At 28.5% G+C, this 22,968-nt stretch overlaps 1 protein-coding gene across 8 annotated transcripts in view; it reads right to left on the bottom strand.

The window, feature by feature from the left end:
• Window positions 1-22,968, bottom strand: part of LOC129960263 (recombining binding protein suppressor of hairless-like) — a 95,887-nt gene that overhangs the window by 26,084 nt on the left and 46,835 nt on the right. For 4 of the 8 annotated variants that reach the window (XM_056073547.1, XM_056073552.1, XM_056073545.1 and 1 more), the window contains exons 2-3: window positions 7,880-8,038; window positions 3,773-4,049 (exon numbers count right to left, since the gene is read on the bottom strand). In XM_056073547.1, coding sequence (XP_055929522.1) covers window positions 3,773-4,049; window positions 7,880-8,038 — 436 coding nt within the window. Of the gene's footprint in view, window positions 1-3,772; window positions 4,050-7,879; window positions 8,039-16,531; window positions 17,124-22,968 lie in introns of those variants that run through there. The other 4 variants (XM_056073548.1, XM_056073546.1, XM_056073550.1 and 1 more) reach the window with 3 other exon arrangements.

A 22,968-nucleotide genomic window follows, 5' to 3' on the forward strand; every position in this document is an offset into this window, starting at 1 on the left:
AACTATTTGAAAAACTTAAAATTCCCTGTATTTTCCCAGTTTTTCTTAGACGATTTTTAAATTCCCTGTGTTTTCTGGTTTTCCAGTTTCTATCGGTGGCGTGGCAACCCTGTCTTGTCTCAAGCATTATTAAAAAACAGAATGAAGAATGATGTTTGATAGAAAACATACATAAGTATCGATATTTATATTTCTTCTCATTAAACATTTATTTTGAAAATAAACATATTTTGGCTCTATAGAGAGAGAAAAAAAAGTTAATGTAAACGATCTATTTCCTAAATTAAATCAAATAAATTCTGGAATACATATCTAACGGAATCTAGACTCAAGTATTGTATCTTCGTTATCAGACCAGAATATCAATTACATAATCCGTTGAACTCGTATAAATTTTCAATATTCTCCTAGCAGCTTTCTAAATATGAATTACAATTAAATCAAATTTAATTTTTAAATGCACTGATATTTTTATGCATTTCAAATTTGACCCACCCCCCATTTAGGTAATAAAACACGAAATGACTTTGAAGACTTATTCAATACTTGTTTACATAGTTAAAAGTCAATTTACTTCTCAAATTAAAATCAAATTAAATTCTCAAGGACTCAATTTTACATTTAGCCAAATTTACATTTGGGTTACTTGCGCCAAAAAGCCCGAATAAAATTTTTTTAAAAATGACATTCTTATACCAATATATACATTTAACAAAGATTCTTATACCAATATATACATTTAACAAAGGAGAATTTTCTTCCCTAAGTTTCCGAAAGCAACATAAATCCTTTCTTACATAATCGTTTATACGATAAGTAATTCGTGATCGGTGCAAATGTATTCTCCCCTATCCCCATCTAGTTTTTCTATAATAAAGTTTAGAATTAGTAATCCGTCATTATCAAAAAAAGCCAATAAGGAGAGGAGAAGGTAAATGTGAAAAAGAACGTCCTTTTTCCTTTCACAGGGTGGCCAGCATTTCTGCTGTTTGAATTTCTCTGACTTTTCCAGGTTTTTAAAGAAATTTCTCTGACATTTTTCGGATGTTTCTAATTCCTCAGAACGATGTCGCCTTTTTAAAATTATTATTCTCTTTAATTATTGCACAATATGTTCTTAACCGAAACTAAAAAATTGTTTTATTCTTTTAACTAAAATAAAATTTAATGCTCAGGGAAAAAAATCACTTTCACTTATTGAATAAATTTTAGATAAATTTCAATTATGTTAAATCCTCCCCCTCTTTTTTTTTCTACACTAGAAGATACATGCCCATCTAGACCGACTTTTAGCCAACCAGTCATATTTCAGAATTGTTTGTCAAATTTACTAACAAAAAAATGCAGTACAAAAGTATATGCACATTGGCTGAGAGCTTAAGTATGAAATGATTTGTTTCCTTCCAGTAGGATCTTCCAATTCATAGTGTTTATCAACACACCAAAAGAGCTGAAAAATAATTTTACTAACAAAAAAATCATTTACAAATAAAAAATGCAACTGCTGCATCAAAATAAGAAAAATTCTTCAATGAAATCAAAATTGCATTGACTGTTAGCTCACTAACTGTAATAAAAAAAAAAATCACTTGCACATTGGTTGAATGCTTAACCGTAAAATAGAGAAAAAAGTGGAAAATTGGTCAGTTTCATTTTTTTTTCCTTTGTTGCACAAAATAAAAATATTTTAGAGGTATAAATTTCAAAAAAGATAGTATGAAAAAATTTTGTAAATTTTTGAGGCAAACAGTTTTATATACATGAAACCGTATAAGAAAAATGCTGCCCTTCTCTTTCTAAAAATTTTTTGAAAAATTACAAGAGGCATGTGTACTTATAATGTATCAAACAAATTAATTTCTTATATTTAATATTATTTTTAAATTATAGAGTATTTTGTAGAATGTATGGGAAATTTTTAAGCGAACATAAAATTAAAAAAAAATGTACAAATATTAGCAATAATGTCCATTTCATGTCGTCCATATCATTAATTCATATGAAGAATTTAGTAATCCATGTTCATAATGTTTAAAAATAAACAAAAAATAAAATGTTTTACGGAAATAATAGAAATAATGTCCGATGCTTCATAATTCAACAAAAAGATTTCTGAGAAGAGGTAAAAAAAAAAAAAAACAACTTTTATTGTAAAATGCTTATTTAATTAAAATAAATTGTTTTGGAATTATAATAATGGATCAATATTTTACAACCAGTTTTGAATATTAATACCCAAAAATCAAACTTCGCTCTCGTAACACATGGTATGATCGATTTGACGTTCGAAAGTAGAAAGGTGGGGGGGGGGGCATAGCTCCATATATATCTTTTTAAATAAAAGAGACACATTAAAGCTTATAATCATAACAGTAACAGGAGCTGGGCTTTAGATAGACTGCCTTTTCCCATAGTACGCAAAACCTTTTACAATAATTATGTCGATACCTTGTTCTGAAAAAAAAGCAAATAAAAACTTTCGGCGAAAATATTATATATTTATACATATATGCAATAAATTAGATATGGATATTAATCATTCTCTTCCATAGTCTATTTTAGACTATAAGCAAAAGTTCGATTTTCATTAGTTGCCAATGATGTTCCATTCTACGTATGAAAAAATATCATCGAATTATCATGTTCGATAAATATTACCGATTTATATAAAATTTCCAGTTTTATAATGAATTTTCCTGACTTTTCCAACCCTTCCGGAATTCCCTGATGATTCCCGGTTTTCACGGACGGCTGCCTCAAAATTCAAAGTAGGGAAAACCGGTTGCTTTCCTCTTGCAAGCCATCGGAAAAGACGTTTTTGGAAATAGATTTGATTTGTGGGGAAACATGTCTCCGGCGCCAGCAAGGTTGAAATAAATACACAGTTTCCCGCAATCGTGATCTGTTTCATTGTCTACTTTGCCTGATTTGCACAACATCTGTCTCATGATAGATAATCGAAATACATAAGATGACTCAACGATGTGTGAGTCATCATGTGATGTCTTTCGGTTATTTTTAAAAACAGTCTTTGTTAAATATGGAGAGAAAATCCAACACTCTTCTAATCGCATTCATTTAAAACAAAATTATCCCACAGCATTACTTTTTTTTTTTACGAATTTTTGAAGTTGTACGAATTTATGGCACACTTTGTATTTTGCAGTGCACATGGTTTAATTGTCTACATATAAAAATAAACTGAAAATAATTGGATTGACACTAAAATCAATTAATGTACTTCTTAATATTTCGATTTGATATAAAAAAATATCAATTATAGGATTAAAGTAATTCATAAACATATATCTGTTTTTTAATTAAATATAACTAAGTTTTATTTTCTTTTGTCAAAAGCCATCTTAAGAAAAAAAAAAAAAAAAAAAAAAAAAAGAGAGAGAAAACTTGGCAACTTAGTCTTTTTTAATAATAAAGTAGAAAGAACTTCAGTTTTCTTAGTAAACAAATATGTCCTTATCGTCTAATGAAATCACTGTCGGAACTACCTAATTTAATTAATTTATTTCGTCCTGGTATTAGTTTTAATATCATCTGTGTATCATTTATTTGCTATCTTATTTCATAGTTGATTTACCAAATTTTAGTATTTTAATATATATTTCACTTGAATATTTTACATTCAAAGCATTAATTATGTTACATAAAGTATGCATATAAATACTTACCATTCCAAATACATCTGAATTTTGAAAAGCTAATGCTGAAAAACCATGCTATTTTATTAATTTTTTTTTAAATGATGTTTACTTACCACAACCAGAGATGTTCATTGAAAGGCCATTTTCATAAGATGGAGGATCATGAGATCTGTAATGAGATGAACCATGTTGATTACCTAGGTTCATATGCTCATAATGACCATTAGGACGAGGACTAGAAAGGTCCACAGGACGACCTTCATACATTCCATTTCCTCTTGATTCTCCCTGAGAGTGTCCCATGAGATGTCCACCATTCATTTGTAGGTGATTGTGAGGGTGAGATTCACTGAGGTTCATCATCATTGAAGGATGTCGATGATTATCACTCTAAATAAAAAAATATCCACATAATATACAACAAATCTCATACTTATAAAAAAGAAGAAAGAACAACATTTTTAATATGTTTAATGTTACATTTATTAACTTTTCGATTGTTGAAAATAAAATGATTCCCATTCGAAAAATTTATGTTGGAATTGGAATTGGAATGTACAGACCCTGGCCAAATTATCAGATATGCCACAATTTAAATATATTTATTAAATGAAGCATCATTATTATTTTTGTTTGTGAAATGGTTACTTCCAAAGCAAATTAGCAAATTTTTATAAACCAAAAATGTAATAATTATTATTTCATATACATATACAAATAAGGTAATATTAAGTAATTCTTTCACTGCAAATTAGGGCCTAGATACTTTTTGCCGTGTAAATACATGATTATATAGTCTTTATTGATCTACAGATAATGGTTTTTTATCAGAGATAAAATTGTCTAGCTACAAAGTGTTGGTGTAACAACATTAAAAGACCAATCTAAATTTTAAAAAATATTTGTGTTATATAGTACATACCCCTTTAAATAACAGTATCTCACAAAAATAAAAAAACCTGGATGCATTTAAGTACTTTGCCAGGGACTGCATATAAGCTAGTTTCAGTTATTATTTAAGAAATAGAAGATAGTATAATATGGCTACTATGGTCATCTTTTTTCTTTCTTTGTAATTGATGCAGTATGGATTTTTACTAATTAGATGAATAACTTTTAGTTTATTTAGAATTAGGCTCATTTATCAAAAAGTATATTATTCATAAAAAGGCATAAAGTACACAACTAAAAAAAATGTATCAAAGTTTGAATAAAATGAGACATTCAGTAGTATGTAGAACATCCAAAGACTCAATGACCAAGGTAATTTTAATACAATTTTGACATGGTTTCATTGTATCATGCATTTCAAAAAGCATACCATGAGATGTAACATAAAAGATATACATTTGAGAATGCTGTTCTATCTAGAGTATATCGATTAAGAAGTTTTACTTCACAGTTTATCTATTAAGAGGTTTACATATTCAATTATTATACAAAGATAGATCAAATAGGTATTATAAACTTTAAGCTGTTTTATTAACACTTTAAATTAAAAAGTAAAGAAGCGAAGGAAAATGAATCAATGTACTGCAAAAGGGCAATAAAATTTTACAAGAATTTGAACTCAAAGTTTAAACAGTTTTTCAAAGTCACTTAAATATGCTATGACACAAACCCACTACTTGTAGCTTATACATAAGAAAACCTTAATATCATAATTTCACACACACACAGACAAAAAATGTGTAACTTTTGCTATACAAATTCAATTAACAAGCTACTACACAGGAAAGAATGAAATTCTAGGTCAGCAAAAGCCAGCTTTCATCTAAGCCAGCCTATATAGTCTCATCTAGTAGCAGGGTTGACATTATTTGATTAGTCACTGAAGCATTCAAAGATATTTTTTTACTTATTCAAAAATAAACTTTATTTCTAATTGATATATAACTTTTCAACATGAAAAGTGAAAATATAAATATTGATAAAGAAATTTAACCTATGATCTTTTAAATAAAATCTTCACTACAGAAAATCTGACATTTTTTTGTTTCCTCATTTGACAGCCTCTTAAGATAGGGACCTTCAGGCACAGCTTTGCTGGTAGTTATGGCCCTGAACAAAATGAATGGCCATCTCTAAAAAATGTATGATGAAATCTAACTTTTTTAGAAAACACTACAGAAAAAAATTCTAAATTTCAGTTTTCCAAAATTTATAACTGCATTATTAGTTTATTGTGCAATAAATTGAAATTGGTTTCGGTTCTGCATAGCAAATTATGCAATCATCGGTTAAAATCCGCAATAGTAAAAATAAAATTAACAAATTGAAATCTGTTTACCTGTCTCTGATTATGTGAAATTAGAGTGCCTCAATACTGTAGAAGAATGACATCAATTCACGATAAAATTCGACTGCGCAAACGCAAAGATACAATCGGGCTGCCAGAGAAAAAAAAAAAAATGGAACATTCTACATTTTGCTATTCTGGCATCTTTATCACCCATTAGGCATCTCGGGCGTATATTTTATCTGTATCATTTGCGATCGGCATAGCAAGCTTGATGCAAAATTTTAAAATTTAATATTAAGAACTTTTTTTTTAATTATAAAGGAGATTTCTTCCACATTTTAAAGTTAATTTAAAGAGCTCAAAGAAGTATACTCATATTTTCTAGGAAAGTGATGAAATCATTTTTTGACGATTTAAGAACTAATTCAAAAATAAATGACATATTTTCACGGTTTGTAATTTTTACAAGAATTTTTATATCTAATGAGTTTTAACAGTATTTCATGCTTTAGTATGAACTTGCGGAAGAATGTTCGTAAATGTAATGTTGAAATAAAAAAAAAAAATTAAGAAATAGGATACAAGAGTTTTAAAGCTACTTTAAAATTTATAATCATTCAAGCGCCCCAGAGCCAATTAAGTTAAATTATAATACGAAAAAAAAAAAAAAATCGATCTTTTAGAGCCTTGTTTCCAAACAAATTTATTTTACAAACTATTTGCCAACGATTTAATTTATATCTTAAACTTAGAAAGATACATACCGTTTCTTTTGTTTTTCAAATATGTTAAAATTGTAAAGAATTAATTTTAATTGCATTAATTGCGAAATTAATGCATTTACGCAATTATGCAGGAAATTCTTCAGCGAGATAACAGAAAAACTTATTCCCCCTAGTTTACCGTCATTTAAGATAAGTATAAAGATATATCTTAAATCGGTCAAAACTAATTAGATTAATAACTATTATAAAGTAACATCAGTCTAAGGCAAAAAAAAAAAAAAAAAAAAAATCCAATTTCTAATGATATCCAAAAAAGCATTTCAAATCTATTTCATTTTTCAGGAAACAAGAGCTACGTGCGTACACAACGAAAGTAAACATTGGCGAATGAAGATAAAAATGGAACGCCAAACATTCAATAACATGATCGTTATTAATAACTTTCAAAACAATATATTTAGCAATAGTATGGAATAAAACCGATACAAAAATAGAATAGAGAATAAAGCTAATTAAAAATGAAAGTATTTCGGGGATAATATTTTAATAATATCTCTCTGCAACCAGCATTACGATTACCGTTTCGGCCATTCTGTAGTCATCGAGAGTAAAATAATGAAGAAAGCAAAATAAGTTGACATTTTTAGAGAATTATTCAAGATCAAATATGAATCACTTTATGAAATTATTAAGGTTCCAAATGATAATATCTTTAATTAAAAAATTTCGGCTGATTTTCAGTAGCTTCTTTCACCTTACATGTAAATTCTGCTGGAGTTTTTACGAAAGTGCCCGGGGCGGTAAATGAACCATCAGATTTCGTCACTCGATTGGCAGCACTTTTTCGCGGTATTGAGCACTCGATGTGAAGTCTTTCATCAAATAAGCCATCAAAGCCATTAACTAAATATTATTAATATACAAATTTTAAATAAAATGTGAAAAACTTCAATTTTATAAGAAAAAAACAAACAAACTAAAACAATCCAAAAATATTCAAAGCATTCGATGGCTTTTTATTAAAAAATCTACTTATTAGCCTTGAAGTATAGTAAGATAATCATATCATCAGGTATGTAACATATGCCCATTAAATTTCATAATTCTCATTTCTTAAAATAAGTACTACGTAAAGCACTTATAAGAAATTCTAATAATACTTAAGAGTTACGAAACAATATAACATATAATAATTACTTAAGAACTACAAAACATTACAAACACAACTTACACATTCAAAAATGATTACTTACCTGATTAGGAAGACTGTACACAGCCATGCTAGCAGAAGTGGTAGGAGCTGCACTTGATAAAGCAGTATATTGCGAAACAGACATGGCATTATTCATACCATACTGCCTGCTTTCCTCGGGTTGATAAGACTGATTAAGTTCATATCCATATTGCTCCTGCTAAAAAGGACAAATATTTACAAGGAAAGAACAATAAAATCCTAAAGTAAAATAAGAAAATAAAGAAAAAAAAATGCAAAAGCAGATTGATTTACTAAGGTCTGCTGCATGTACAAAAAAGCTGTGGCATTGTTATTTGCCCATATATCAAGAACATGATCCTGTTAGTACAGAACTCTAAATATTTTAATTTCCTGTCAGTAAGCACTGAATGAAATCGTGGCCACTATCAGCTTCTGAGAATCTCATGAAATATAGTTTTGTTTTTAATTTAGAATACAAATACTGTCAGCTAACATGAGTCTTATTGTTAAGATTTCAAGAAAAATTACTAATACTACAACTTTTTATACCTTAATGATTTTTTTTAAACCCTGGGCTTAACAAAAGAATTAAGTAGTAATAGCAATTTAAAGAAATGGGACTTGAATTTTAATATTCGCTTTTACTTTCCGGTTACTTTGAACATTGCTCGTATGCAATATTTATGAACAATTCTAAAATTATTTTCCATAAGAAAAAAAAAAAAAAAAAGAATAGATGATCATTTGAATTCCTCTAAAACGAAATTCATATATCAGAACTCTCAAGAGATATGTATTACATTTCTATTTAATTATTTTATATAATTTACATAAATTTCCAAGAAAGAGGTTTCATTATAATATATATTTTGAAATCAATTTTTATGAAAATTACATTAATCTGATATAAAAACAAATTATATTTGATTTATCAATACGCAATAGAGGAACAAGTATTAACTCTGTGAAGTAGTTTCCTTAAATTATTAGAAAAGAGCATTCTTAATCACCTATGCGCTTATTAGCACTTACTAAAGCCAAATGAATAATACTAAAAGTAGCACATTGCAGAATTTTATTTGTTGCATACTCATTTGTATGAATCCTTTTCCTCTCAATTTCTACTATAAAATTTTCTGTTAGTACTTTTTAATTTGAATGAAATTTGAAAAACAATTAAATTAAGTGAATTACATTTAAGCATTGAAACATTTTTATTTTCTCGTATATGTAGTATAGAAAAAGTACAAGGTGTCCATAAAAAAAACTCTGGGGTTTTAAAGTCATATCGAGTTAACGGTATGAGTTTAGCCAGATCAGTTAATTTTAAAGAAATAAGTCGCTCATCAAATTTTCTTCACACTAGTTTCAGTTTGTTTTTTCAATACTAGGTAGCGTAGCGCGTTATTGACCTTGAAGTAGCGTAGCAGAGGCTCATTTCATAGGGCAGTGCGATGGCGACGCCACAACAAAATGCTCAATTATTTTCTGGCTTATAGAAATTGGATCTGTTACTACTATACAGCGGAACTTTCGGTGAGAGTATGGTGGCAATGTGCCTATGGACAAAACCATTCATCAATGGCTACTTGCGTTTAAAGAAACGGGAAGTGTGAAAAGTGTTAAAACGAAAGTCTTTTGGAAAGTCAAGAGTGTCTGAAAAGAATGTCAATAAAATCCGTACTTCATGTCAACTAAGTCCGAAAAAATCGTTGAGACGACGTAGACTTCATTTGGGCATAACGAAATCAACTTTTTATAAAATGGTTCACAAAACGCTCCGCCTAATAGCGTAGAAGGTATAGTCAAGGTATGTACACAAAATCAAATCAACAGACACAAACAAGGGAAGACTAGAATTTGTTTTTACTATGCTAGACATGATAGATACTAATAAAGATTTTTTAATAAATGTGATTTTTACTGATGAGGCTACTTTTCATGTAAGCGGTACTGTGAACCGACACAATTGTAGAATTTGGGGTTTACAGTTGCCTCATGAGCTTGTGGCGGATTGAATTGAGTGAGGACAGAACCTGGGACCTTGTGGTTCGCAGCCGAGTAACATGACCACAATACAACAGCAACTGCTCGTGTAACGTAGCTGTTAACTGGCTTATAAGCTTTCACCACAAGCTCGTGGAAAATCAATGTGACTCACCGAAAGTGAATGTTTGGTGCGGTAAAATCTACTAAACGGTAAAAATCTTGATAAATTAACCTTTAAATACATATATATATAACATTAACCAGATTGAATTAAAAAAATTTGCAAAACCCCGGAGTTCTTTTATGAACACCCTGAATAGTAATCGTCAAAAAATTCGAACTCGAGATTTTGACGAATCTCCACACTTTAGACCTTCCTGAGTTCGAAAAACACATTTTTGGAAAATTATCCGTCTGTCTGTGACAATAATAAGTCAAAAACACTTTGAGCTAGAAGGTTAAAATTTGGTATACTGTCCTTACAATCAAATTTGCAGGTTTCTACGAAATTTTGAGTAAAATCTTTTCAGAGAAAGTTTGGCTGTTCGAATACAAGTTTATACAAGTTATGAATACATGATAATTACAAAACGAAGGGAGTTAAAAAGATAAAATTCGGTACACTGATTTAATACCTATAGTTTAGACACCTGCCAAATTTTCAGCCAAATCCAACTACGGCTGATTGTCTGTCAATATGTACTTTCAAAAACAGGTAAACGCAATAATCCAAAAATGCAATGACTTAAATATATCAGTGTTGGATTTTGTGTCTACAAGTACGTTTTTTGTCAACATTTTGCTTCAATCGGTTAAGAAAAATGTGTCTAAAACACAATTCTATTTTTGGAATTAATAACGCATGCCAGAGTTTAATCGCCAAATCACTCGCCACGGATGACACGATAGATTCAGTAAAATTGGTAAATTCACGCCAAAAGTAACTATTTCGTAATTATTGCACGCCAATGCCATGTAAGGCTCTCTCTGACATGACAAGTTTAATCTAGAACATGCGAGAAAGTTTTGGGGAGACCACTCCCACTTGTTCTTTTTGGGTTTCAGAAATATTAGCTTCTTAAGTGATTAATTGTTTAAAGAATTTTAATAGCTGTCATAATCATATGCTGCTGACATGAATAACAAATCTACTTTTCGAAAAGAAGAATCTAAGAAAAAAACATTTAAACAAGAAAGATTAAACATTTGAATCCTTCAGCGGCATCTTATACCTTACAATCATTGCTAGAAAAATATATATAGCTTTGCCTTTTAAGAGGTTCTTTTTCAAAAGTAAAATTCCTTAGTTAAATAATTCTACACTTTCTGATCATGAAAAATTAATTTGCTATGGATCTTGATTCACTCAAAAACATATTTGTTGTACATCACATCTAATCAAATAAGGAAAACATTTTACTTGGTGTTTAAAATTAATTAAAGTTGAATTAATTAAATTTGGTTAATATTTAAAAAATTAATACTTTATATTATTACTCCATTTATTAAAAGTTCATATTGTTTATTTTTTCCTTATGTATTATTAAAAAACTTAATTATTTTCCTGCTCGCCTTTTTTAATTTAAAATTTATTTTCTCCTTTGATATTAATTTTTAGAATTAAATTTTTGAATAAACTGAATTCAAGTGTGGCCATCGTCAGCTTTGAATAAGCCAAATTTCACTACCTTTTATTTTACACTGCTTTTATTATATTAATTATTTGCTTTAAAAAGCATGCTTAATGAAGTTATGAAACTATAAGCAGGTCTAAACTACTCCAGTCAATATACATGATTAAAAAAAAAATACTTATTTTTAAACAAAAATAAGAATTTGTTCTCTCTGAATTTCTTTTGCAAAATATTGAATGGAAACTCAGTTTGATTTTGGTGCAGTTTTTTAACATTGAGAAAAACATATTTTGTCTTTAAATAGCAATTATGATTGCCCAAAATAATATGCTTTCACCCATTTCTTTATAATTATTATTATAACAGAAAGTAATTAAAATTTTCAAGGACATGAATAAGAGTGGATTTTTAAAAACTGTTTTTATTAAATTTAATTTATATTCTTATGATTTTACAGACTTTTATGCAAGTTAATTGAGAATCAGGGTCATTCAAAATTCTTATGAGGCTTCACTTCTCCCAAAGCCAGACTTGATTCATTATACTTATTTATGCAGAATTACTGAACTGCTGTTCAGAATCTTCTAACAAATGTTACAAGTAAAATTAGAAATCAAAATTTCTTCAAAATGCATATTTTGTGCAACAGTTTTTACACTGCTCAGAATAAAGTATCTGGATAAGAGAAAGAAAAGCATCAACAACTAAATAAGAATTTAATAAAAGAATCAGAATTTTCTAAAATAATATGCAATAACTTTCTGTTTATTAAAAAACATCAGGTTTGATGCCACTCAAAAATGAAAAGACAAGTGAACTAGAAATTTATGAAATAAGCATTCTCAGTAAAAGTTTTACTTGAATTAATGCAAATTTTTATAATTAGATTGAATGGTTCAATATTTCAAATGTTGCTAAATTAGATTAAAGAATAGGAAAATAATTATTCAGCCATATGCTTCCAAATGATAACACAATATTAAAGAATTATTATTTAATTTCAATATTATTATTTCATATAATAATAAATACATATCAATCAAGGCTCTTCAATCAGTTTTATAATATTTATAAATCTAAACTTATTACAGAAACAACTACAAATCATATTAATCCTTAACTAGTAAGAAGAAAATTCTGGATTTAAATGAAAAGGAGGAGTCTACAAGGGCACATTTAAAAAATATATATAAAATAAAATTTCTTTATAAAAATACCATTATAAGATTCTGACTATATATTCTGTATATATTATCATTATAAAAATATATTAAATTTTTTTTTTACTAAATATACTATCATTAGAGAAATTATTTTCATAACAAACAATTTTCTCCAAATATATATTATAACTAAAATTAATCAAGAAAAAGATGTAAAATTTTTTAATCATATTTATTTTTATTTTATATAAATGTATGACAAAGATAACAGAATGTAAAAATTAAAAATTGTACATATAAAAAAAACTGACATTGGGTAAATTTTACTTGTTTTATGTGGAATTATTTCAGTTTTGATCTTATGCACACAAATAAAATATTGTTTACAAGAAATAAACAATACATACAAAAATAAACATATTTCACTATAAAAATTAAAGATTGAGATAATGTAGAATTAAAAAAAAGAAAAGAAAAGAACATGTGATCCATGAGATCATCATCCTTAGCCCATCAGCACACATATGGGGTCATTTTTATCCCAAATTGTCAAGGATTTACTTATTATCTTATTAGCTATTTTTATAAAAATAAAATATGGTCAGTGTATCTGAATATTTTTTCATGGAAATATGTTCTAGTTAAGACACAAATGCAATATTTAATAAAAAAAATCAAAATTGAAGTTAGTCCTTTTTTTAACATACTTTTTTGTATTTATTTCCTTTTTCTCATTCCTTTTACATAAAACTCATTATTTTCAAAGCAAATAATGTTTTTTGGTATACAAATATTGAAAGTATAAGAGAATCCATATTTTATCTACTATTACATCTCAAATTTCCTTGGTAAAAGAAGCTTAAAACTTTGCACATGTATAACTTTTATCTCTAATTTTTATACACATACTAAAAAATTGCATTCATTAATCATTAAAAATAAAATGAAATTTTAACATAAATTTCAAAACAATTTATTAATATTATAAGAAAATGCATTTTATGTAACTGATCAGATTTTCTAAAATATTCAGAATATGTGTTTTGTTCCGATTCTGTATCATAATAGCATTTCAAACTTTCATCAATATTTGATGAATTTGAGCTATCATCATTTTCACTATCATAGAAACATTTGTGTGAATATCTCTGAATCTCTGCAGCTCATTTTCATATGGTGTCATAACCACAACATTAAAAGAAATGAAGCGCTAGCACATGCAGGGGTCAAATTGACCTAAAATAAAAAATGACCAATAGGCTAATGGCCCTAAGGCCTCCAATAAAAAATGAGGTACATCGTTTCATTGATAAAGGATGGGATCAAAAAGACCCTGTGCGTGTGCTGATGGGTATTACATGGTGCATAACTGCCAAAAAAAAAAAAAAAAAAAGAGTTAAAAAAATCTAACAATAAATGAGTTAAATAGTCTTAAACTGCCAGTCTACAGCTGTATTGAAACCTAATATGAATGATCAAGTATCCCCAACACAAGCTCTAGCAGACAGCAGTATGAAGAGACAGTGAACATTCTTATCAGATAGAAAGCACACACAGAAAAAAAAAACCCAGTGAATTGCTTATAAAACTTTTTTATTTAAACATTACAAAAGAAAATCGTTGAGGTTACTCACATTCCTATATAGCATTGATATATCAAACAAAAATTTCATAAATCTATTAAATTAATGTAAAGAAAAATATATACCATCACATACTTTTTTTTTAACTGAAGTCATTTTTGGCACTCCTTTAAATATAACGAGAAGCACTAAACATTGAATATTATAGCTGATATATGCTTTTCACAAGTATAATACAAAATTAACTTTTTCATGCAAAAATATTCAAAAGAACTGATTATCAAACTAAATAATAATTTAAATCGCTTTACTTCATGTTTCTTTTTTCAGAGGTGCTTAAGTGTTAAAGTACAGGTAGCAACTACTACTGTAAAAAATATTGTAGGATTATTAATATCATCTATCAGCAAATTTCCATGTGACAAGAGAGCATTATTTTTAATTTAAAATGCAATATACTCATGATGCTACTTGTTATAAAAAGATTATATTATGCCCTATAACTATTAAATAACTATATTATTTCTATTTCACACACTGAACTTATTCATGAAATTCCAGATGCATTTATTATTCAGATTATACTTAAAATATTTAATATACAATTTTAATTATCAGCTAAGTTAAATTTAAATTTTTATTCAATACTTCAATTTTATTTTACTCACTTATTCTAAAATCATTATTTTTATTTCCATTTATATTATATTGTATTATATTATATATATATATACATTAGACATCTTTAATGTTTATATTCAGACTTCTACACCGCCCTGATTACATAATATAACAGTACAAATTGTGCACTATTCGATAGTTTTTTCTCCTCCCTTGAAATACTTGCAACTTTATACCTCATCCAAATCATTTAAATAAACATAGAAATAATCATTATTTTCTCATTTTTAATTTTTTTAAAGGAATTGATTTCAGAAGCTTTATACATAATTCAATCTGAATACCTATTTCATGTCACTCAGAAGACAAATAATACTTTTAATTAAATTACTAACTTCTGGAATAAATTTTCTATTAATTATTTAGTTCAATATGGTGAGAAATTAATTAGCTACTAACCATTTTTTTAAAAATTTTAATTAGCTCTGTTTTCTGCAATTTTATTCTCTTATTCCTTTGTTAGGTTTTGAAATCATTCTTTTTTGTTTTTAAGTTGATATTGTAAATTTTGTACATTTTATATTCGAAATATGATTAATTACTTCTTGGCACATCAAGTTTATTTACAGTACAAATAAAACAAAGAGTTTATAATTTTATTTTGTTATTACAGCTTTAAAAGAATTTTAAATACATATTGAAGTAAATGAAATGCAATGGCTTAGCATGCCTGCATCAATAACTGATATATAACTTTTGATCGCATAACTTAAGTGTAGCTCAGTATTAAAATACTGACAAATACATAAACCTCAACTGCTGTGTCTTTTATGGAAAATGTTTCTTTTAGTTTAGTATTTTTTAAATATAACAAGTAAATATAAATTTTGTATAACAAGCAATCTTGCAATTTGCTGATAAATCAGACAATTTTAACAAAAAAAAAAAAAAATGTATACATATAACAGAAATTATACTAGAGATAAGCATTTACTAAGATCCATATATAGAATTTTCTTTTAACAAAATTTACAAAGACTGATGTCATTTGGCACTGTTGATCAAAAAAAGAGAATGAGAGAGGGGATATCTTTTCAGCTAATATATATTTATAAGTACAAAATAACACCAATGATTTATAATTTTTTTTTCAACTTACATCATGCATTAAAAAAATTGCAGGAGATAAAAAATAATTCTGCATACTTATTTTGTTCAGCTATAATCACCAATAAATATTGTAAGTATTTTTATGAAAAATAAAAGTATCTGAAATAGCAGCAGTAGTCAATAAATAACATGAATTCATGCCTTATTAAGAATCAATATTAATTCTACAAAGATTTATCTGAAATTTTAATAATTAATTGAATAATAATTATAATTATCTGAATAATAATTATCTAAAATTTTAATCAAATTTATAGCAAATAACAGAAAAACATATTTTTATTTAAATAAGCAAAATGTTACTATGAAAAAAAATTATGCAACTTTAAAGATACTATTTCTATTATTGGACAGGAAATTAGTAGGATATCATAAAAGACTAACAAAAAGATTCTAATTAATTCTTTCAAAATAATGTTCCTGTTATATCAAATCAAGTATGTGAAAAATTCAATCTTACTTTCACATGATACTGAATTTCTGAAAGTTTCCGTTTAGAATAAAAGTAATTGAAAAAAAAACTACTTACCTTGATTTAAATTCCATCCCGTAATAAATCTTCCATTAAATAGAGACAACTTGACAATTCATAATTCTAAATATATATATATATGACATTTTTAGAATGTCATTTTTTTTGACATTGCAGATAGTTCCATTTTTAATCAGCAGGCCAATCTAATGTACCCCTTTAATAATTATCCGATACCGAAAAGTGTTTGAAAGAAATTCCTGTGGCATTATTTATAGCTAACCGGCATCATAACAGAATAAAATTGGCAGTAAACTGCGCAAACAAGCATTATATTTATATAAAGAAAACAGTTCGAAACAAAAATATTTCAAAATTCGAAAAAACTTCATTTACAAAAAACAGACATAGTATGTCAACACAAAAGAAAACGACGATACTATAGTGCTACAGAAGAGATGATAAAACCCACATTAAATAATTTTTTAAAGTTATAATCATAGTTATTTTTCTATTTCTAAATTTGGCCAATGGATAATTTTCTTTTATTAATTAATAACACTTTTAATTTTATTTTATCTTCATTTGTTGCTATAGCAACCAAACCATCGTGTCCTTCAATAGGCAAGATATTAGGAAACATAAGACGATACAGAAGCGGATAGCGAGAGTACGATCATGTAATGTTAACGGACTTAGAAACTTTCTGAACTGGAAGGAGTTTTTCTGCGCATGCTCATATTTAACTGGAGAAAACAAGTAATATTCATCCTGTTGCTTAGGAATGAAAAATATAAATGAGCATTCTAGTTAAGATTGTCATCATAGGAAAGTTTTTTTTTTTTTATTCGTATTTGGGAATCGAAGATAGAAGATTTTAAGAAATTTACCAGAGGTTTTTAGAAATTTTTCTATTTACTAAAAGAAAATAAAAAAAAAAAAAAAAAAAACTCTGAACAATTAGGGCATACTAAATTCTGTTTTGGTTATGATTATTCATACGAAACACCGTGTTTATTTTCTTTGATGCTAATTTGTTGTTTTTAGAATTTCTTCCAAAATTATCATAGTATTGTGCGATATTTGGACTCTGTTCATTTTCACGTTCCTCCCTCTGATTTTCACCTGATGAATTCGCGATAATTCGAATTTAAAAACGTATTTTGAATGATTAGTGAGTTTTTGAAGAGAAATCTGTGTATACTATAAGCGTAATGCAAATAGCAATCAACAATGACCCTGCCCTTAATATTTTCTCCGATTTCAACACAGTGATCACAAAGATGTCATCGATTAGAGTGGCCTGGTATATATTTACCACTCCCTCCTAAAATTTTTTCTGATAACATTGTAGGATCGTTCTCTCACTAACCGCTTCTAGACGATACAGCATGATGAAGTTTTCCCCAGGTTCTCCGCTAGGGGTTCAATCTATTTGTAGAATAGGTAAAAATTATTAAAAGCGGCAAAATTAAGTAATCTGGAGCAAACATAATCCGCAGGTACTTCAATAGATTTCATGAATTGTAACCACTAATCCTAGAGCAAATTTTAAATTAAAATTAGTCGTTTGAAAGCCACTAAAGAACATTTTTTCACAATAAATAGTAATAAATATTACTAAACATGAAATAATTTATATTTTACATAAAATAAGAACATTGCAAAATTTTTAATCTTGCAAGAAATTTTTAATTTGATTGTAATGTTACCACTAAAATAGTAGTATTTTTCATTAAATGGCTAAAATCCTTGATCTCACCATTCGAAAAATAAAGTCTAAATGCGAGCTATAAATCTTTTTTCAATTATCTCGTTATTTTAGAAAACAAAAAAAAAAAATATCTAATGTTATGTCCAATTTAAAATTAAATGTTACAAAGAAAAAAAGCGGGAATTATCTCCCACAAATTTTTTTGAGTACTTTCCAGTAAAGTTTTTATCCCTTCCCCTCGCATAAAAGTGGGGATCTTGGGTAAGTCCAAGAATGCCTTGCATGATATTGATGAATAATATCTACGAAAACTAATCTGTAACGGAGTGGCAACAACAAAATTGAAAACCTCTTTTTTTAATTCAATAACTGTTTGACAGCATAATTTTTATTTCATTAATTTTACATTGTTAACTATATTATTATTATTTCTTCTTAAACGTCAGATTAACTGTGACTATGAGACAGAACGTTTTTACTTTCTCGCGCTTTTCTTGCATTTATTCTTTTTCGCTGTAGTATTTTCATATACTCAATGTTTTTCGGCAATTGATTAAATATTTTTTTTTTACTTAAAACGGCGAAAACATTTTCTTAAACAAGTTTATTCTTCATTAAGAACTTAATTTTAAGAAGATAACATCTACATTTAATATGAAGATCATGAATAACGAAACTCCACAATGGTGACCTTTAAGTGAACTCCGAGCAAACAACCTTTCGAAAAAGATATCCAAGTGAATCAATCAAATAAGCCATCGTTTAATCAACAAACAGTGAAAAATCGTTTTTTCCGTTGTTGCTGATCTAAAATGCTAAATTATTTCGATCATTTTTTTTTTTAATTGGGCATTTTTCATCACTCTGAGAGAAGAAAATTAACGAAGTTTCAGTGTCCCTGAGTTGCCTTCATTACTTTTCATTATTGGTAAGATTTTTCCTTAATATTCACTTACTATTATTGTATATTTTTTCTTTAAGTTCTTTTGATATCAATTTATTGCAATGTGTCGGTATAGTATCTCTGTCATGGATGCTCCAGTTGTGCTTATAAAATGCGCATTTTAGGTAATATTTCTTATTCTGAATTTATTATGTATTTCCTTTTATTGTACTATTTATTTGTATACATTTTCTCCCGACATAAATGAGACTGAAGCAAGCGACACTAGCAGCCACATCGCATTTAGGGGAGTTAAGCCCAAGCCATTCTAGAAAGCAAACCTGACGTTATAGTTTCTTAGATTAGAGCCGCAGTTTATCTCAGCGAATATTACTTGCGAGTCCACTTAATTTAACCGTGTCGTTGCAGCGATTGATGGTGATATTTTAACTTCAGTAAATTCAATTATTGTCAATTTCCCTTATGATAAACCGTATGACACTTGGAAGAAACGACTCGTCCAATCTTACACCGAGATCGAGGATTCAAAAATACGAACTCTGCTTCAAGGTGAACTTGTCGACTCTCGGCCATCACACTTACTAGCGCGAATGCATTCCCTCTGAGGTAATATTATGAGAAAAGTACTCTTAAAATCTTTTTGCTACGCGCATCTTCACACGCGTAGCATTGTAGGTGAATTAAGTGATGAGCTATCATATTTCGCTGCAGTCACGGGAAAAATTCATGATTTAATCATGTCTCCAAAATTAAAGAGTTAGGTAGCGAGTTCAATACAAAATTCACCTCTAGAATCTCAAATTGCACATCTTACTCAGTATGTTAATGAACTGACCGCATCGTGCACTGGCGAAGTCACTCAAAAGATGGCAGATCCACAAATAATTGGAAAGGCAATCGCAGTCATTCCGGGAGACGCTACAGGGACACTGAAAATAACTTTTATCATACTAATTTTGGTTTTAAAGCAAGAAAATGCAATTCTCCGTGTTCCTTTCATCACCAGAGAAACTAATTGAACTGTCAAGGTTGGGCCATGATTGCGGTTGCTAAGTTAATCACATCCATTTGGCCGATCCTTCATCGAAATTATTTTTGATAGATACATTAGAGGACATATGTTAACCCGGTTGATTCTAGCAAACAGCCAGTCGTGAATGAAGGTTTAGTTCTTTACACTGCAAATGGTACAAAAATCCCAATATTTGGTACTCATCGTCTGACCTTTAATCTAAATCTGCATAGAATCTTTGCTTGATCCTTCATAATCGCCAAAGTCGGCTAGCCTATCATAGGTATCAGTTTCTTGAAAAAATTAAATTTATTGGCTGATGTCAAAAATAATAATAAAATTGATGGTTGGAGTATGATTTCGTCACAAGGGAAAATTGCACATATTCCTAAAGGTAGCAGTACTGTAGCAGTTATTCTTGGTCCTTCCAAGCTCTATAAAATTTTATCTGAATTTCTCGAGCTAACCAACCTTTCATATATTCCCAATGGGCAAACACAGTCAAAGGTCCTTCACAATATCGAGATCAAATTGGCATCGTTATTTTTTAAGCCACGTTGCCTTTCCTCGGAGCTCTTTACAGCTGTTCGACAGGAATTTGAATTTTTAATGGCGCAGGGTATTGCGCGGCCTTCGAAAAGTGCATGGGCAAAGTCCACTTCACATGGTTAGGAAAGCAAACGGTGAATGGCGTCTCTGTGGTGATATCGTTACTTGAATGCCATCACTTTCCCAGACAGTTACCTCTTTTCCCCCATATTTATGACTGCATCCAGGTATTTTACTGAAAGCAAGTGTTTACAACATTAGATTTAGCTCGCGCGTGTCAATAAATTCCCGTTAATCCCGATGATACTGAAAAAAACTGCTATAATAATCCCATTTGTCTCGTTTGAATTTTTGTTTACGTCATTTGGTCTACGTAATGCTTGCCAAACTTGTCAGAGATGCATGCGCCAAGTATTAAGTAGCCTATATTTTTGTATACCCTATTTAGAGGATATTCTCATAGCATCGTTCAATGAGGATGGACTATCTACAGTAGGTTTTGAATCGCCTCCGACATAACGGCTTGAAACTAAACCCAGCTAAATGTGTTTTGGGAAAAACTTCCGTTGCTTTTCTGGGATGCAAAGGCGGAGTTGGCAAGGGGGGAAATGGCCCCTGTCGGCAACCGCTTTCCACCCCAATCCCCGTCAGCGAGAGATTGAGAGTTTTGTCGGCAAAAGTTTTAACCACTTCGAAAAGGTTGTGGAAAGTTGCCAATTCTCGAATATGATAATTTAAAAACCACTTTAATATTACGTCTGTTTACAACATATTAACTTTAAAGTAGCGGTTAAAGCGTTTTGACTATATTTGAAAAAATAATTGATAGGTAGGTAGGTCAATAAGATGCCATATTTTGAGGACAATTTTTGATCGGCTGACTATGAACGCAATGCGATGGATGTCGAAGAAGCTAAATCTGCAGATTTTCAGGTTTTTGACTGAAATATCGTTCATCAAGCTTATAATTTGCATTACTTTTGGCAATATATCCTACAAGTCGAATAAGACATCTCATTCTATCGACAGTTTCTGGATGGCCGACTATGAACTGAATGTGATAGAAGTCCGCAGATTTTCTAACATCTTATTTCAGATGTCGTTCATTCGGCTTATAATTTGCATTACTTTTGGCAGAATAACCGGCAATGTGGCAAGTGAGAGTGAAGTCATATTTTTGCCGATTAATCCTTGTCTTTCTCCTAAGATATTATGTTATGAGAAAAAATTGCTTTCATTGAGTATTTAGATTATTTGCAGGTGGAATATTTAGGGAAATATATTTTTATATCATACATGAATAAGGCGATAGAGTTGTTTTCCTTAATTCAGAATTCAAGGAATAATAGTTCTAAAATTAATCGTCATTTTGTTCATCTGATTGTTACATCCTCGGTAATTAATTGATAAATTTTATTTATTTCACTGTGAGAATTCTCTGACTAAAATCTTGTTAATTATTAAACTAAATTAAACAGTTTTTTTTCTCTTGACACTTTTGTGCAATATGCATGCTAAGAGGAGTTACTTAACTATAGATTATGCGAATTATTATAATTATGGGAATTCATTATAAATTACTGGAATAAATAAATTGTATGACTGCAAATTAAGTTTATTTAACAGTAAAATATCTTTTTTGTAGCCTAATTGGTCATAAACATATGTGGTAAGGTAGCTTTTTTAGTATACTAAAAGAGCTTATCCAATTATTCTCTAAATTTATTAAATAAATTACTACCTAAAATTTTCAGATTCTGTATTCAGTATTATAACTATGTAATCGGGAAATGTATTTTTTAAATTTTCTTTTACTTAATTACTCTTTACAGCAAAATCTATATAATTTCAAATGCTTCTAAATTTTTAATAGACTTTTGATAAAGGTGTTTTGATAAAATGATTAAAATAGTTATTCATAGAATATTCATATATATTTATCCCTTGACATACGAATTTACTTAATTTCCTAATTAGATGGCGCATCTTATTTGGGGCAGTTATTTAAATCTCTAAAAAAATGTAAAGGCAAATTTGAGGTAATGATACATTATTTTTTCTAAAATTAGATGTTAGTGCAAATTAATCTCGAGAATCTAATAAAAAAATATTGACAATCCTTTGATGGTCAATAATAAAATCTGAGAATTTTTTTTTACAAATATCTTTGTAAATTTTTAACTAAGAAAGGGTTTATATATATATATAAGAAGCAAAATATTTATTTTCCTTTAATTAAATGTAAAATCTTATTATTATGAGTTATTTTGAAGTCGAATTGTTTACTGTATAGTTTCTTTAAATCATTAGTTTCA

The sequence above is a fragment of the Argiope bruennichi genome, chromosome X2 (assembly GCF_947563725.1).
Source record: "Argiope bruennichi chromosome X2, qqArgBrue1.1, whole genome shotgun sequence".
NCBI classification, from domain to species: domain Eukaryota; kingdom Metazoa; phylum Arthropoda; class Arachnida; order Araneae; family Araneidae; genus Argiope; species Argiope bruennichi.